The sequence below is a fragment of the Strongylocentrotus purpuratus genome, unplaced genomic scaffold, assembly GCF_000002235.5.
Source record: "Strongylocentrotus purpuratus isolate Spur 01 unplaced genomic scaffold, Spur_5.0 spur5_scaffold_12, whole genome shotgun sequence".
NCBI lineage: Eukaryota > Metazoa > Echinodermata > Echinoidea > Camarodonta > Strongylocentrotidae > Strongylocentrotus > Strongylocentrotus purpuratus.
In genome coordinates, this window is record NW_022145597.1 from 21,806,949 (window position 1) to 21,825,500 (window position 18,552).

The 18,552-nt window shown below is 38.2% G+C and overlaps 2 protein-coding genes across 3 annotated transcripts in view; one reads left to right on the top strand and one right to left on the bottom strand.

Moving 5' to 3' along the window:
* Positions 1-8,425, top strand: part of LOC576010 (autophagy-related protein 16) — a 28,266-nt gene extending 19,841 nt beyond the window's left edge. For both annotated transcript variants that reach the window (XM_030982117.1, XM_030982118.1), the window contains exons 8-15: positions 210-309; positions 1,150-1,255; positions 2,483-2,625; positions 3,432-3,552; positions 3,991-4,105; positions 4,533-4,682; positions 6,813-6,959; positions 7,828-8,425. In XM_030982117.1, the coding sequence (XP_030837977.1) occupies positions 210-309; positions 1,150-1,255; positions 2,483-2,625; positions 3,432-3,552; positions 3,991-4,105; positions 4,533-4,682; positions 6,813-6,959; positions 7,828-7,921 (976 nt within the window). In that variant the 3' untranslated portion in view covers positions 7,922-8,425. The remainder of the gene's footprint in view (positions 1-209; positions 310-1,149; positions 1,256-2,482; positions 2,626-3,431; positions 3,553-3,990; positions 4,106-4,532; positions 4,683-6,812; positions 6,960-7,827) is intronic.
* Positions 8,426-14,078: 5,653 nt separating this feature from the next.
* Positions 14,079-18,552, bottom strand: part of LOC582199 (putative glycerol kinase 5) — a 29,899-nt gene continuing 25,425 nt past the window's right edge. The window contains exons 13-16 of the mRNA XM_030982119.1: positions 16,749-16,852; positions 16,084-16,146; positions 14,972-15,105; positions 14,079-14,754 (exon numbers count right to left, since the gene is read on the bottom strand). Coding sequence (XP_030837979.1) covers positions 14,612-14,754; positions 14,972-15,105; positions 16,084-16,146; positions 16,749-16,852 — 444 coding nt within the window. The 3' untranslated portion in view covers positions 14,079-14,611. The remainder of the gene's footprint in view (positions 14,755-14,971; positions 15,106-16,083; positions 16,147-16,748; positions 16,853-18,552) is intronic.

Here is an 18,552-nt window from a genome sequence, read left to right on the forward strand (position 1 = left end):
GCTTTTTAATATATTCATTTTAAGGCTACAAATGGCTCTCCATAATTTGTAAGTCCAACTTAGTGTTAAGTTCTACTTAGGATCTTTGTGAACCCCCCCCCCCCCCCCCTGGGTTGAGAGTGGCAAATGTAGATTAATGGCTCGCTAAATGACTTGCACTTCATAAACTATAACCATTGTCATGGTCCTATCTTGCTTCCATTATACAGGCCAGGCTCAATGTCTGCATCCACCCTATCAAGGGCACCAAGCTTGCCACCCCCGGTCTCCTTCGTCATGAGTGTGCCGGACAAAAATATAGCACAGTTTGTGAGTATTTTAGAGCAAGGCCAAGCTATTTTTGTCTCATAAGTTACCAACCACATCAGTACATGTGGGGGGCGTTTCACAAAACTTGTCATCAGTGACAAATGACAGTTTTTGTTATAAGCCACTGAAATCCTTGCTTCTGATTGGTTATCAGCAAATTTGTCACTGATTTTTGTCATTTGTCATTGAAAAAAGGCTTTATGAAACGGGTCCCTGATGGCTGTATGAGGCTGATGATAGCCCTGGAGCTTCAGTCAGACAAAACATCAAATAAAATGGTATTTTTATGTCAATTTAAGTTCACAAATCTATAATGCTGTGTTTTTTAATGGGACATACAAGTCAATACATGTACCTCTGACTGGCTTTATGATTCTTTGAAGAACTTATGTGGTAAATTGACCACCGCCACTTATCATTTTCTTTAGTGTGAAGTCAAACATATCTCATTCAACTTGATTTATCAGTAAGTCTATGATGGTGAGGTTCACACAGTCAAGTTTAATATTGTTGTACACTTGTGTGAATGCAACCATCCCTCATTTAACTCTATCAGACTGGACGTCCGTCATGGGGAGGTTCACACAGTCAAATTTACTATTCTTATCCACTTGTGTGAACTCAACCTTATTTTATTCAACTTGATTTATCAGGAAGCGCATGATGGTGAGGTTCACATCTTAAAAAGTTTAATATTGTTGTACACTTGTGTGAATGCAACCATCCCTCATTTAACTCTATCAGACTGGACGTCCTCTCGAGGAGGTTCACACGGTCAAAGTTTCTATTCTTATTCACCTGTGTGAACTCAACCATGTCTTATTCAACTTGATTTATCAGGAAGCGCATGATGGGGAGGTTCACACAGTCAAGTTCTGTCCTTCGGGGGCTTTCTTCGCCACTGGTGGTGCTGACAGAAAACTCAAGCTGTGGGAATTCCTGAACAGTAAGTCTGTAGTCTGGAAGACCTGCCCACACCAGGGGGGTGTTTCACAAAGATCCTAAGTTGAACTTATCTCTAAGTTGGACTTAACAATTATGGAAAGTCTTTAGCATCTTTGAAAATATTTTGTAAAAGTTATTTTTAAAGGCATAAAATGTTGATTCAAATCATTCTAATTTTCTATTATCAAGGAGATTTCATGTGGAATTAATGAAAAGTCTAAAATACTCGAGTTTTTGCTTTTGAATATATTGGCTACAAATGGCTCTCCATAATTTGTAAGTCCAACTTAGAGTTAAGTTCGACTTATCTTTGTGAAACACCCCCCCAGGAAGGGTGCTCATGCATATTCATGTTCATGCCAGACGGGCCAAGGCGTACACTCCACATGTACTGCCTTGGCGTTTCACTTTCGCACTGTCCCACGTTCAGAAGGCTATTCAGAGCTAAGAAGCATTACAGTTTATCTTGTATCAATAAAAAGATAAATTCTAAGATAATTTAACACCAAGTATCTTATGTGTAATAATGATTACTAATAGGCATTTCTATAGCGCCGTCTATCTAGAAATTCTATTCCGAGGCGCATGTATTATTTCCCGGCTTTAGCCTAGCTGCAATTATAGTGCTCCGGCATTTCAAGGAATTAATTCCTGCCAGGTACCCATTTACATCACCTGGGTTGAGTGTGGCAAATGTAGATCAATGTCTTGCCAAAGGACATTAGTGCTGCGGCGGGACTCGAACCGCGGACCTTGTGATCGACAGTCCGGCGACGTATCCACCTGTTAAATAATTTTGAAAGACATCGACTTGAGCCTTAAGCCTCATTTGCACATAACAGTGTTAGGCACCTCAAAAAACCAATGATACAATATACAAATTATTTCATGTGTGAATAATTGGGGATGAAACTAGAAGCTGCATACAACACAGCTCTAGGCATACTCACTCTTTTGTGTTTATTTTATTACGCTTATGTTAAAGCCCGTCTGCACCAGTTTGTCCAGGAGGGATTAGACCTCCCTTCAAGGTCACTGACAGGTGGTTATCTCATCAAATCAGCTCTCAATTAACAAAAGAAAAAGGGGATCATGGGGGACCAACGGGCACCGCTCAGGCATTTTTTGCTATATAGAGGGCGCAAGTAGTTACGTGTACTGCAGTCCAGCTTTAATTTATTTTACTGTGGCAATTTTTTATAACACTGTTTGTTGGTTCTGTTCACAGATTCTTGTCAAAATAGTGCTGTACTCTTCGGCAGCAACCTTGCGGTGACGTGTATCGACTTCGACGATCAGGAAAATCTCATTCTCGGGGCAGCCAACGACTGCACCATCAGGATATGGGGAACACATGATCACAGGTTACGGGTAATACCAACGTGATGGATTTAAAAAAAAAGATGGTTTTGTTCTCCCCAAATAAATTTGTTCCCACTCGCTTAAAGGCATCGTTTAACAATGTTAAATCTGAGATGCACGGCCCTACGTGTTATCAGTGTCTGTGATATGGTGTAATATTGAAGCCCTAAAAAAAATAGCGTTTCAAAATGATCAAGAAGTGCCTCAAAAAAGTAAAAATCTTTGAGTGACCGGTTTTACCATACATGTTTTCCCCAATAGACTGTTGTGTAATGAAAATCGTTAAGAAAACACAAAATTTGGTTTTGATTTTCAATCATAAATATCTTGATAATCAGACCGGCGATCGGCTTGTAAAAGTCATGGGGTTCCTGACTGACGTAAACTTGAAGGTTAATAATTATCATTGCAGCATGAGCTAAATCCAGGATTTTGTTTCAGAATCTGAGACAACTTTACCGGATCCCTTTAAAGAGCAAATGAACAATGCCAGTTTAAGTTCCTTCCATGGCATGAAACGGTTCATGTTCTTAAAGTAACCATTTTATTACAAAAGAATAGTTTTGTATTATTGAAAAGTTATAATTTCAATGATGAAAACCAAGCTCGTCACAAATTGTAGGTATTTATGCTCAAAGCTTACCAGCATACAGTTACAGGCCCTTGTGGTAACAAGAACAATAATTTTGATACATGGCATATGGCAAAAGTCATGTAATTTTATATCTATAATTTCACATCATGCCAGTGCATGATCTGTATATATGTTTGTACTTGTATGTGATGTTTTCTTTATTTTCTTTTACCTTATCAAGCAAACATTAACGGGTCATAGCAATAAAGTTTTAGCTGCAAAATTCCTGAGCGATCCCAACAAGTTTGTTTCCGGTAGCCACGACAGGACTCTCAAGATCTGGGATCTCAGGAGCAGAGCATGTAAGAACATTGGATGATTAGAACAATTTGTAGAGGATTAAAAAGGTATTCAGCTGTCCTGAAAATGTGGGAAAACCTGGAAAATAATTCCTTTTTTTTGGCCCAGGAAGAAATTAATCAGTCTCTTATGTTTCGTCTTGTGTCCTATTACATCACCACTAGATGATTGCTTAATTTAACTTAATTTTTTTTCTTCATTTATACAAAAAAAGACAATATTTGCAGGTGGTTCCATGTGCAATCACCTTATAATACAAGTGAAAGAGCAGGAACCAAGACTATCATTGATCATTTTATAATTTGTCATTAAAAAGAGATACAGTGGAAATGTTGATACATGTAAGTGGATCATAGTTTTGTTGAACTTAAATTTCAATGGGAAGCAAATAATAACAAAACATGAAAAACCCAATCTATTTGTCCTTTCTGAATGTCCAGGTACCCGAACAATGTTTGCAGGTTCCATGTGCAACGATCTTGTAACGAGTGATGGAGCAGGAACCAACATAATCAGTGGTCACGTGGACAAGAAGATCAGGTTCTGGGATGCAAGGTACTTATCTTTACGGTCTAACCCTTTGCCTAAAGGATCCGGGTAGATCCTGCTTTGAGTCTAATTGGACTGAGAGAATTCAGTATTTATTATTGCCTTTGTCTACTTAATATTTGTGGTCTCGATCAAAAGTTTTGGATATATATGTGTAAATTCATATTACAGTCGAACCTGTCTATAGCGACCGCCCAAGGGTCACACAAAAAGTGGCCTTTGTAGACAGGTTCCTTTAGTATATGACTCAATGAGAAACCATTTTCAAGGGAAACAACAAATGTGGCCTTTGTAGTCAGGTGGTCACTAAAGCAGGTTTTACTGTATTGTCAATGTTATTATAATGATTATCATTATCATCATTAGTAGTATTATGATCATCATTATCATCATCATCATTATCATTGGTATTGTTGTATTTTTTCTTTCAAAGATCAAATGCAAGAACGAAAGAGATCCTACTCAACGGCAAGGTGACCTCTCTTGACCTTTCACCTGATCGGCAATCCTTATTAGCGTGCACGAGAGATGACGCGCTGAAGATAGTGGATCTTCGCACCAATCAAGTTATCACATCTTGTAGGTTAGTAGATTTAACCAAAAATATGCTGCTATCTTTGCTGAAATTTGTTTGATTTGCATAAAAGAGATCAAGCTTTTATTCATATTTTACAGCCTAAAAATGATTGTTGTTGTTGTGTTTTTTTTTTTTTGTTTTTGTTTTTTTTTGGGGGGGGGGGGGAACGCTCTTGAATGTAAGGGGAGGAAGAATAAATTAAATGGCGAGAAGATTGCTGAAACTGTGAATTACCAGAAATTAAACTCATTGTTAAAAGCACTCTAATTTCTCCAGAGTAGCTGTAAAAAATGAGATGAATTTTGTTGACTGACCTTGACCTAGCTTGACCTAAGCCTTCCACACCATCTGGGAGATGAGTGATGGCTTCTGCTTCATGACCTCAAGCCAGATAATAATAATAACGTTTTATTTACCCAGGGTAGCCACTTCAATTATAAAACTGATCTTCCAGCGGGCCCTGCATAACATAATATGTTATTACTACCCTTCTCCAATCTAATATGCTGAGCGCCTAGCTAGAAGGCAGAAGGTCCCATTGTTATAAGTCTTTGGTATAACTTGGCCGGGGATCGAACCCACGACCTCCCGTTCATGAGGCGGGCGCTCTAACCACTGAGAGCCACCATGCCCGGTCTTCCACCTATCTTGTGATGTTCTGGTTGTTTCTGTGAGGGATCCTAGACAGTTGGTAGCACAATATTTGTGCTTTATATTGTGTCCAAACATGTGTATGCCAGATATTGTGATGTTCAATTCATGAGTTGCAAGGATGCCCTTTGCACAAGGAATATCACATCCTTACCATCATTACCCTTTAGCAACTGAAATTGAAGAAATCTGATTAAAAGTTTCACCACCCAAATACCAGAAATAAATTGAGCTGATACAGAGCACCTTGTGATGGGTTGAGGTGATTACAACATCTAACTTTGACTCGACCGACCTGACCTCATCTGACCTGACCTCATCTGACCTGACCTCGTCCGACCTGACCTCATCCGACCTGACCTCGTACATGCCGTGAGTGGCAAAGTCTGGCCAAGAATGTGATGATTAATGTTTTTGGATTAGACGGACTTAATTTTTCTTCCTCATAAAGCCCCAGTCCCATATAAAGCCGGACCAGCACGGACGAGCACGGACCACTCCGGACCATCCCGGACCATGGTCTGGGGTGATCCGGGATGGTCCGGGATGTTTTGTTCAAAAAAAGTGTGATGCTTTTAAGCTACAGTCCCATATACGTCCCGGACCGTCCCGGACCATCCCGGACCACATCCGGGGTGATCCGGGATTCGGTCCGTGTTGACACCGTGTTGGCACCGGGGTGGTCCTGGATGGTCCTGGATGGTCCTGGGCGGTCCTGGATGGTCCTGGGCGGTCAATAACTCACTCCCGGACTGCCACGGATCAACACGGACCGCCCCGGCGCCACTACGGATGACCCCGGACCCAGCACGGTGGCTACACGGATCACCCCGGATCAAACTATTGTCCCGGACCGTCCCGGACCACCCCGGCAGTTTTTGACCGTCAAAAACATCCGGGGTCGACTCCCGGACCGCCCAGGACCATCCAGGACCATCCAGGACCATCCAGGACCATCCAGGACCACCCCGGTGCCAACACGGTGTCAACACGGACCGAATCCCGGATCACCCCGGATGGGGTCCGGGATGGTCCGGGACGGTCCGGGACGTATATGGGACTGTAGCTTAAAAAGAAATATGTTCCCCCAATATTCAGATTATTCCTTTGCAATGTATTTTCTACTTAATTGACTAGTGAAACAACTCTTTAAAAGTTCATGTTTTCCTCTTTAAAGCCCGTTTTCACTAGTTTGGCCAGGGGAGATAAGACCTCCTGTAAGGTCACTGACAGGTGGTTATCTCATCAAATCAGCTCTCAATTGAAATAAGAAAAAGGGGACCATGGGGGACCAACGATCACTGATTAGGCATTGTTTGCTATATAGAGGGCACAAGTAGCTATAAGTGGTGCAGTGGGGCTTTAAAAGGATTCTTGGCATTCGGTGTTTCCTTCTCTCTGCTGCTTTGGCGCAGCTGAGAAGTGGACTTCATGTCATAATAGTCTGTAAACCACTGAGTTATTGTCAATCCTTGCATCACACAGTGCAGAAGGATTCAAAGTGGCATGCGACTACACCAGAGCGGCCTTCAGCCCCGACGGTGAATACGTGACAGCAGGCTCACAAGACGGCTCAATATTCTACTGGAAGGCAAAGAACGGAGAAATGGAGAAGCAGATCAAGGACCACAAGTGAGTATTTCATTCTCAAATTGGCAACTCCGGTCATGTGACTGTGAGGTCATGCATTTAATCCTCTGCTTTTGTTTGTACAATAACATTCAGAATCATTGTTGTTCTTCACTGTCCTATGGAGCTAATAACTGTGTGGGGAAGCAACAACTTGCTTGCTTGCATTTCAGAAATAATGATAATCTCTAAATATTACCTTCTGTTTGTTGTAAAAAAAGAATCATCTCTAAATAAGTAGTGCCTTCATGCTGTTTTTCTATGTGAAAGGCATGTTCTGATGTTAATGTTAAAGGAAGCAGTCAAAGAATAAATGAGAAAAAACAGAGTCGAAACATACTTGAGTAAAGAGATCCTATGAATGCACCATTTTGAAATGATTTTGCCTTTTTAATACAGCAAAAAATACAATATTCAAGGAAGATATCTCATCCATGCTAGTAAAGTATATGTGCCCATATACATGTACTGTATATACATGCAGGGGGGGGGGGGGGTGTTTCATAAAGAGTTTGTAAAGTTATGCATGACTTTACAAACAACTTGTATATGAAGTGCCAGATAGGATGCCCAAAGTTTGCTCTGATATTTCCAATAACCTCAATTAAATTATGGCAAAAAATATACTTTGCATTAAAAATGGTTGTTATAATAAGAATGTTATATCTATATGTGCACAGTTCAACCTAATAATTAATAGTAAATAATGATTGAGCATCCTATTTGGCTTTTCATGTACAAGTCGTTCGTAAAGTCATGCTTAATTTTACGAACAGCTTTATGAAACACCCCCCAGGACAGTATAATTTTGATGTAAAAAAACCCTCAATTTGACTATTTTCATGAGTTTTTTCTTTTTTCACCATGACAGGGGACCAGTGATATGTGTGTCATGGCATCCATCCTGCAGACAACTCATCAGCTGTGATAGGGCCAAGAATGTCATACTTTGGGCGGACTTTTGATAGGACCAAGACCAGGTCCTGGATCTGAGACAGGTCCAAGGCTGTCATACTTTCAGTTATAGCAATTTGCCATCGTTTACGAAAATGATATTACACAAAGCTGAGACAGGTCTAAGACTGTCATACTCTGGGCCTACTTTTGATTGGAGCAAGTCCAGGTCCTGGATCTGTGCCAAGTCCACTCACCAGGATAAAGACATTCTCCTGACCAAGCAACTACCATTCAAAACTGATTATTAAAAAATATGAAAAGCTGCAACAGGTCCAAGAAAATCGTATTCTAGGCCAACTTCTGACAGGAATTAGACCAGGTCCTGGATCGGTGCGATTTCATCCCTGATGGGTTAAACTCATATTTTAAAAGCCCTTCTACTTAGGATTCATGTAGCTGCTATGGAATGGTGCAACAAAAAAAACATCGAAGGCCGTCGTTTGGTATTTGCAAATGATGAAGCAAAATGATGTATGTACGAATTGATTATTTATCTAACATGGACTCTATGTGAAGAGAGACGAGTGCTTGGAAAGCTTTCAGTATTTATGTGCAAATAATAGAGAAAACAGTTACTGTCAGAATTAGTAATTTATATAGAAAATAGGACTTCATTGCTTCATTCATAATTATTATTTATTTAGGAAAATTTAGATCTCATTGCTTGAGGTAATTTGCAAGGATGCATTCGTTTGATGCATAATGTCAGAATGAGTTGAGTAGTGACCGACTTTATTGCATGAAATTATTGCAAGGGAGAACTTTAAATGTTCCAGAGCATGTGATCATGGCCTAAAAGTGTAAAGACACTAGGCATACAAGACATGTTATTTAAAGGCTACTTTAATGCTTACCGGTATTCTACTTTTAAAAATAAAGTTGTAGAGGCAAGATTCCCAACACTTCCCCCGAGGACCAGCCGGAGCGCACCAGACGCTCTACAGAGCCGCAGACCCTCTCTCCAGTCAAACTGATTCCAGGGATCTTGCTTCTTAACAAGAAAAGACAACTCTTCCCGGGGCCCCAGCCAGCGTCTCGTTCGCTTCACAGCATTCGGCCGGCTCCGCCTTTGGGGGTCGTGAATATTGATCCGATTCCCTTTCGCCCAAGGGGCGTGACCCTATTCCCGAAAGATCCAGGCCGACGCTTCTGCTCAGAGCGGAAGTACCCTAGGGCTTAGGATTGTGCTGGTGGATAGGAAATAATTCTCATCAACTTGACACCATTACGTTTTTGGTCCATTTTTTATCATCGCAGTACTATCAATTTTGGACGATTTGATTTTGTACAAGTTTCTTATATTTTTCAACCGTGTTTGTAGTTTTATAGTTTCAATATTTTTTTTTATGTGGAGTCCACAAAATTTCTTATTTCAAGATCACTGTTATTGTGCATTTTAGAAGAGGACTTTCGAATGTTTTATGACTCTTAATAAGATTGTATTGTCCACCATTTGCATTGTTTATGTATACGCAAATGGAATGTAAGGAAAACAAATGTAGAATGTTAAATTGGAAGATAGTGCTGCAGAATTTCCTTGTGCATGTTTTTCTTTATAGAAGATATTTTGGAATAATTTCTATTTCATGAGAATTTGGCTTAATGTAATTTCTAATAGTATTTTCAAACTATTCTGTGTCAAATTGACGCAAAAATTTAAAACTTTTATTTGAGAGTTTTAAGTGAAAAGTTTTTAGATTTAATTTGCATTATTTCATTGGGTTGAGTATCTTTCATTGAGCCACATTACCCTTGCAACTATTATATCTGTTTCTATATAAAAAGATAGCAATTTTTCATATAAATGTAGATATATATTCAACCAGAGAAAATTCTTTGTCAGGTATTTCCACATACACTTAACAACTAAATTATTCATACCCTTATTCAGTTTTGTAACAAAAAAATGTTTGTGAAAATTTGATTTTTCCCAATGTATGTTTCTTGAGAATGTGACGTAGTGAAGCTTACATCTAAAAGTATTCAACAAAGGCCCTCATTCGACCTATCCACCTTTCATAACCATTTTTTCTCTTTTTTTTCAAGGGTATGAATAATGTTTTTGTTAACTTTATGTCACTTACAATGTATCAACTTAGATAGATTCAGCAAGCAATTTTGCACAGAAAAGAGCTAGGAACTACTGTTGGATTTTCAGTATGTATTGTACTTATCTTTACAAGACAGACCATTTGCACCAATGTAGCTGCTAGAATGCCAGAAAATACATTTTTTGATTAAAGGTCCTCTTTGCCATTATGATCACAAAGTAACATTCTTTTCTATTGGCAAGGCAAGTGCCAGTATTGTTTTACTGTTGTAAGCCAAAAATATTCATTTCCGTAACAGTTTTTTTTTGCTGTACATCGGATTATTCAATTGATGTGTGCAGATATTTGCGTTAATTTATGTTTAGGTAGACATTTCTTAGAAATAATCACTTGGTCACATTTTGTATCATGCAACATATATGTACATTGTAAATAATGCACAGAGCATGTCAGCTATATTATTGCATCGATGTATAGTTTTGATTTGTATATACTTCCGCCAAGATGTATGAATATATACTTTCATAATATTCAAACAATTTTTGTACGAGGTTCTGGCAATCATGAAGTACAAATGCAACATTTTCTTGGATGATCTAAATGTCTTTTGAAGAAGTCGAGTTTGAAATTAGCACGATACTAATAGTCACCCATCGCAACCAATTTTTCTATTAAAGTCCATGCGAGTTTCCTTGTGCATTTTGGAATGTACTTCTTTGATAAAGACATATGGTTAAATGTCTTAGACACCCTTATGTGCAGTATTTACTTATCTATATAAAGAGTGGATCAATAAGCCTAATGTGCTATCATTAAGATGAGCGGCAAGTTTAGTTATCTCCTACTTATGTAGCTTTTTTCTCATTCAACTTAATTAAGTGTCAAGGAATCAAGGAATAAACTTCTCATAAAGATGTAACAACATTTTAATTTATTACATTTTTTGTATTTTTATTTTAAAAAAGAAGTGAATTATCATAATAAAATGATAAGCTTAGTTTATTCATATATTTTGTTGGAAGAACTAGTCATTTGTTTGGAATAAGCAGTTTATTCATTGTGCTCCACAGAAAAGTGGAGTACTTTTAGAGGCTGCCGTCGTTTTAGTCAAAACTGTTTATCTGACGTTAAGAGGAAGAGTTAGTACGGTTCAGGGGCCAGTGCCCTAAGTGGGGTTCCAAATTGGCAATTGTCGTCTTATACAAAAATGCATAATGATTATACATCAAAATGACACATTTTTCTGTGCTTGTCGACTGTGTAATGTTGGTCCAAACATTTTTGGCCTCATTTTCCTAGAAATAGAAATGTGAAGATAAACAGTCAAGGGGAGAAATTTCTTTTTCTGATAGATATTCATAACTGATTTATTGAATTATTGCTGACAAAAGGTCACATACTTATTTTGCCCCCCCCCCCCCCCCGACCCTCCAACAATACTCTATTCCATGTGCTTCATACATGTATGTACTTTATTATTGTACATTTGGGATGGATTGGAGTTACATACAATCCATAATTTGCTAATAAACTTCATTGAAATCTGTTCATTTTGTCTCCAATAATTTAATTTTGTGTTGAATTGTGTATTAAAGGCAGGAACTTGCAAGAATTTTGGAGTGTTTAAACAGAGAGGGGGATACTTGTAAAATCAAGTTAGTATGCGCAACCATCTAATCATTGCAGTGTGATTTTTGCGCATGAATGAAGAACTCTTTCGACAGAGCGAATGTCATTCACCAACATTCCCCCCTTTGAGTAAGAAAAATTAGGAAATAATAGGGCAAAATAGGGAAGAATAGAGAAAAATGGGAAAAAATTGGGAAACTGATTTAAATCAGGTTTTTATCAGACCTGTCTCCTCTAGAGTAATGGGTAGTTGAAGAGAAAGACTTTTACTGGTAAATCTTAAGCAACAAAATCCTGTTTTGTAATTCCCGTGCCAAACTTAAGAATCAAGTCAAGATGATGAAGAAGAAGGGGGAAGAAAACTAGACCCATGATCATGTCCAAAATACCCATACATCAGCAACAACAACAACAAGAATAGACTCAGACCACACATATTTTAACAATCATCACTGTTGGGCATATCCCATTTACTGACTTGGTTAATACAATACAAAATACATGTATACGAATACATTTATGAAAATCAGTTGCCTTTCCAAATCACCATGGTATTTCAAAAATATAAATATTTGATGAAACAAATTCATGATTAGCTCAATATATCGTGGTCTCTGCACAATTCTAATATAAAATATATAAATCGAGTGATATAATATAACACTATCATTTACACACTCATAGACAATGTAAAGAAATTACTGGTAAGTAATGTAATTGTTACTTTTGGAAAGACAATATATATATATATATATATATATATATCGAGTACTGATCAAAATGCCACAGCAATGATAATCCAATATTGTATTACATTTGAAGAATTTTTTTTTTTTTTTTAAAGTACCTTTCGCCTGAATTCACAAATCAGGAAAGCTTACTCGAAATAATGTGAATAGGTATACCTGAAAGACATTATTTCATATTTCCTTCAATTATATAGAAATCTAACATTATTTAAACACAAATTTAAATCAAATGTGTCCTTTCTTTTCATCTTTGATCTAATCTACATGTAAGCTCTAGTTAGTAGAGCTACTACCATAATGTAATATCTGGGGGGGGGGGGGGGTGCTGTATAAAGCTGTACGTAAAGTTACGTATGACTTTACAAATGATTCGAATATGAAGAGCTTAATGGGATGCCCAAAGTTTTTCCTTACATTTTAACAAAGTGTGACTGTATTTCCCATAATCTCACTTAAATTGTAGCCAAAAATACACTTTGCATTAAAATGTTTTGTTAATAATGATATTTCAACTTTAGCTTATGGACTGAATTAAAAGGATTTGAGAATCCCATTTAGCTCTTCATATTCAAGTCATTCGTAAATTTATGCGTAATTTTACGCACAGCTTAATGAAACACCCCAAGGTATCTTAGATTTGGTTGTTAACATTTGCATAGCTCATAATACTTTTTTCTAAGCGCTTTCCATTGTAATGAATATAAGTTAAGTCATTGTATTCAAGTGCTAATTTGCACAGGATAGTGCACACTCTCCACTCCCTGGGGAGTATTCATATGTGGCAAAATAGCTTTGTACATGTACATACCCTGAGAATGATGCAATAATAACGGTACTTTAAAGGCACATTGGTATAACAGTATTCTGTATACATTACAACATGCAAACCCTGATTGAACATCAACATAACACCAAGAACAAAAGGCAAAATACTTACTGCACTTGATTAATAGTGTATGAATAAACAAGAATGTAAATATTTAATTCATATTTAATTTGTAAAAAAAGAATACATTTCATAATTACTCTCTACTTCATTTCGGTAAGTACAATTGATCTGAATAAAAGTGCTCCAAAATTAGTTCATTCACTACAAACAATATTCCCACATTGTAAATACTTTTGCAAATATATTCTTTACACCCTGACACATTCCACTAGAAGAAATAAACAATCTTTAGAAGGCACATACACACAATTGAAAAAAGAAAGACAAAAAGTTTGGTCATATCAGTGCATCAGTTAATGCTTCTTCAGATCACTAAATATCTGGTTCTCTACTTCCTATCTCATGGATGGTTCATGTTGATGGATCACTACATACTGCAATATTAGTCCTTGATAAGAAAAAATGCATTCAACAGGTATAAAATTTAGTACTTGTATTTTTTGTATTCCTGACCTGAATGGTAGAAAGTGTGAGGGCAATATTGAGTCAAGTGAACAAGTAAGTCATGACGCAGAAGTCCAGTGCTACACCGATGCTCCAAGTATGCTTTGGCGACATTGAACCAGGGGGCGTTTCACAAAACTTGTCATCAGTGACAAATGACAGTTTTTAGCCATTGTCACCAGAAAATGTCTTGTAATGGTTTTCTGACATACGCTCCGGCAACAACAGCTATAGCTAGGCTTTACGTCATCAAATATTTTGGGTTAGGGTTAGGATTGCATTTGGGCTTCAGATCGGGTTTAGGTCCAAGTTTAATGGTAATGAGGCTAGAATTAGGGTCAAAGTTGGTGTTAGGGTTTAGGGTTAGGGTCTCGGGTTAGGTTTAGCATTAGGTCCAGGGTTGAAGTTATGACTCCAGTTAGTTTAGGATATTGACAGTGGGCCATGACTGCCGATGTCTGTAACAGGGGTGTTTCATTTTGTTGTACTGAGCGAGGCGAGAAGATTCGCCGGCAATTGGCTCAAAGATGATGTTGATGATTGACAATGGAGCAATTGTTACCAGATGAGTTGTAACAGTTCTCCAGCAACTACTGCCCCAAGTTTTATGGCATCAAAAATATAACGGTTAGGGTTAGAATTGCATTTGGGTTTTAGGTCAAGCTTTGGGTAGTGAAGTTGGTTTTACGGTCAGGGTTGGTTTTAAGGTCAGGGTTAGGGTTAGGGTTAGGGATAGGGTTAGAGTTAGAGTTCAGGTTAGGTTTAAGGTTAGGGTTACTTATACTGACTGGCCCCGGGTTGGAATTGAAAATTAGATTTGCATAGGATATTGACTAGACAGGATTGTCATCGAACAGTCTTGTACTGCTGCACTGATCAGCTTTTATACCATGCCATACCGCGCTTCAAAGCGCGTTCCCAGGTCTGGAACTCCTGCTCTTCTGTCGTGATGGACTTGGGCTCAAAGACAGCATCCAGTTTTCTCAGGCCCCGGAGTTCCTCTTTGTTCTTCCAGATTCCTGTATAACATTGCAGAGAAAGAATGATATCTTTTTTGTAAAAACGCATTAGTATACAGATGATGCACTGTTGCAAGTGTGTCAGGGCAGGGCCAGTGCACGAAGTTTAGTCAGTGCCCATAGTGATAATGCACGCGCTAGCATGTCTTTATTTTAAAACGTTCAATATCATGAACCCTTTCAATGCCAAAGGAACTGTATAGTTTATAGATCGTACCTGTAGCTAGACCGGCCAGGAAGGCAGCCCCGAGGCACGACATGTCCAGGTTGGTGGGGCGCTCAATAGGTTGCCCTAGAAGATTGGCCATGGACTGTAAGATGAACTCATTCTGACTGACTCCACCATCAACTCTGTGGAGACAATAGTACTCAATGTAATGATAATAACAAAAATTACTTGAACAATCTTTGTACACCACCTATGATACATACATATAATATATATATATATATATATATCTCAGACAAGTACAAAACTAGTCTGACATGATTGTTGATTTGAGCTGCACTGCTATATTTTACTACATATTTAAAATGGCTGACATGCAGTCCATAAAGCAATATCAACCAATCACAAGTTTGTACATGAAGTGAGTAACCTATAGAAGGCCTAAGAAAAGAATGAGTGCCATGTGTCTATAGTGAGCTGGGTTCAATAGCCAAGAGATATAAAGAGAGAGAGAGTGTGTGTGTGTGTGTGGTGCTATGGCAGGTAATGTTAAATGAGGATGAATGAATAGGGACAGAACAATAGAAGTCAAGAGCTTAAAGATGAAGTTGAGTTCTGGTCATGCGATTGCATTGTGGAAGAAACGGTGTGGAACCGACCAGAAAAGGTTGATCATCTAGCATATAAGAATGTGTGTGTATTGCAAGGTTCTGGAATCATCAAAATGATAAGAAATTTGGCCAAGTCTTGGTAAAGTTACAAACACTTGCACAGAAAGATGTATGTGGGACTACACGAACACGTGGCGTAAAAAGCCGGCCCCCGATTTTTACGATGTTACATGCATATTTAGAATATGAAGGCATTTGAAGAGCCATGCTTTTCAGGGAACATGTCTTAACTGATGTTCTTCTACACATGCATAATAAGAATGAGTAATGCTCACAAATTATTTGTCACCTCTTCCCAGAACTCAACCTTCTCTTTAATAACAGACATCAGACAATGAATGTAGGTCAGGAGTGTCCTGAAGCATAACAGAGTGGAAAGCTATATATGTAAAATGAACAAGTAACCATTTGGATCAGTAAAATTAAAACCTTACAATAGTATGAACATATATTTCTTTGATTTTAAAATGTTTTCATGACTGAACTGACCTGATGACCTGGTTCAGCTTGACCCTACTCTCCTTCATTTCAACATCATACAGCTGCTTTACTCTGCAAACAAGAAAGGAAAAGAAAAAGAGTCAATCATGGTGGAAGCTATGTTAGAATCGGCTCAGAAATCCCTGTGATCTGATTGGTTACGAGCCAGTGAGCACAATTGAATTAATTCTACTGACTGCATAAATTATGCACAAATAAGTTGAGATATCAGCAATCGATATTGAAATTGAAACGATAGCTTTTCAACAGGGCAACTACCGGTACCTAACAGCTGCAATATTTGACAGTATTAAGACTGAAAATTAGAAGAACAAGCTAATAATACAGAGAGGTGATCTGCGCATCATTTGTCTACGAGACAACCTCACGGGATACAATTCTCAAATTCCCTGATTTTTTTGCCTGGGTTGAGAGAATTTCCTCAAATTCCCAGAATTTACAAGGTAGGAAAAGAAGTGTTCCGTAAGAGAACGAAAAATATTAACTGCCACAACAATAGTCCTGTTCATACTCACTTATCTGTTTGTTGCAAAACACAGAAAGTAAAAGCACATTATGATAATGTCATTAAATTTGCTCAGCCAGGCGGTTTCCTGTGGCATGTATGAACAAGGCTGACCAAACAGACAAGGAACCAAATGATTTCTACCAACCTGTATGTTATTGATTCCAGCAGTGATCTTGTGACGTGCGCTGGAGTCGTCCTGGGTGTCAACCCAATGAGACAGGCACACGCACAGTTATCATTGATTGGGGCCTGCAACAAAACGGATCAAACATGTTTATAGTGTAGATGTGTGGCAGGTTCAAGGGGGTCCCATGGGACCCATTTAAAAACCCAGGTCGGTTAGTTGTCGTTTGAAGCTTAGGAGTGTGGGAGCGTCAATGGCAGTTTGTAGCAGCTTATTCCATTTGCTTACAACTCTCTGGCTATAGAAATGTTTCCTAATGTTAAGGCGGCTTCTTGTTTTGGCTAGCTTCATGGAATGGCCTCTTGTTCTATCATAGTTAGCAAACTGAAAATAACTCTCGGGTTTGGATTTGCATCATTATCCAGTAGGTTTGCAGTATAGGTCTCCTCTCTCTCTTCTTTTCTCCAAAGAAGTTAGTTTCAGTTTTGCTAATCTCTCTTCATATGGTAGCTGTTGAATACTTGGAATGAGTTTTGTGGCTCTTGCTTGAACTTTATAATATTAAAAAAACTAGATGGAATTTTGACTGCGCGCAGTCGAAAATGATGCCTCCGCCATAGAGCAATTTAAACAAGTTTGGAGTTTAAATCTCCAGTGGTTCTTGAGATATCATGATAACAATCTCAATGTATGGAATTTCATAAGTTGACCTCTGTGACCCTTGACCTTTGACCTACATGGTCCAAAATCTAATCAGATTGTCTACCTATGGTGATACACACTATCATTAAGTTTGAAGTTTAAATCTCCAGTGGTTCTTGAGATATTATGATATGGTGATACATACTATCATTAAGTTTGAAGTGAAAATTCTCCAGTGGTTCTTGAGATATCGCGATAACAATCTCAATGTATGGAATTTCATAAGTTGACCTCTGTGACCCTTGACCTTTGACCTACGTGCTCCAAAATCTAATCAGATTGTCTTCCTATGGTGATACACACTATCATTAAGTTTGAAGTTTAAATCTCCAGTGGTTCTTGAGATATTATGATAACAATCTCAATGTATGGAATTTCATAAGTTGACCTCTGTGACCCTTGACCTTTGACCTACGTGCTCCAAAATCTAATCAGATCGTCTTCCTATGGTGATACATACTATCCTTAAGTTTGAAGTTTTTACATCTCCAGTGGTTCTTGAGATATCATGATAACAATCTCAATGTATGGAATTTCATAAGTTGACCTCTATGACCCTTGACCTTTGACCTGCGTGCTCCAAAATGTAATCAGATTGTTTTCCTATAGTGATACACACTAACACTAAGTTTGAAGTTTAAATCTCAAATGGTTCTTGAGATATCGCGCTAACAAACTCAATACAAGGAATTTCATAACTTGACCTCTGTTACCTGTGACCTTTGACCTACGTACTCCAAAATCTAATCAGATCGTCTTCCTATGGTGATAAATACTATTCCCGAGTCTTAAGTTTAAATCTTAAATGGTTCTTGAGATATTGTGATAACGGTCAAACGGGACGGACGTACAGACGTACGGACGGACAACCCGAAAACATGATGCCTCAGGCACCACCTTCGGTGGCGGAGGCATAAAAATATAATATTTTCCTCAAAAATACTGAACCACCCTGGCCCTTACCATTTCGGCCCGAAAGTTGTGATAATTCAAATTTTTACAATATTTGCCCCTACACCCCTTTCAAAGGGATATGGGGGTCAGGATCCATTTAATTGCATGTAGGTACATTCATTGTGGGGAAACTAGCCTATTCAAAAAATATAATTTTTTCCTCCAAAAT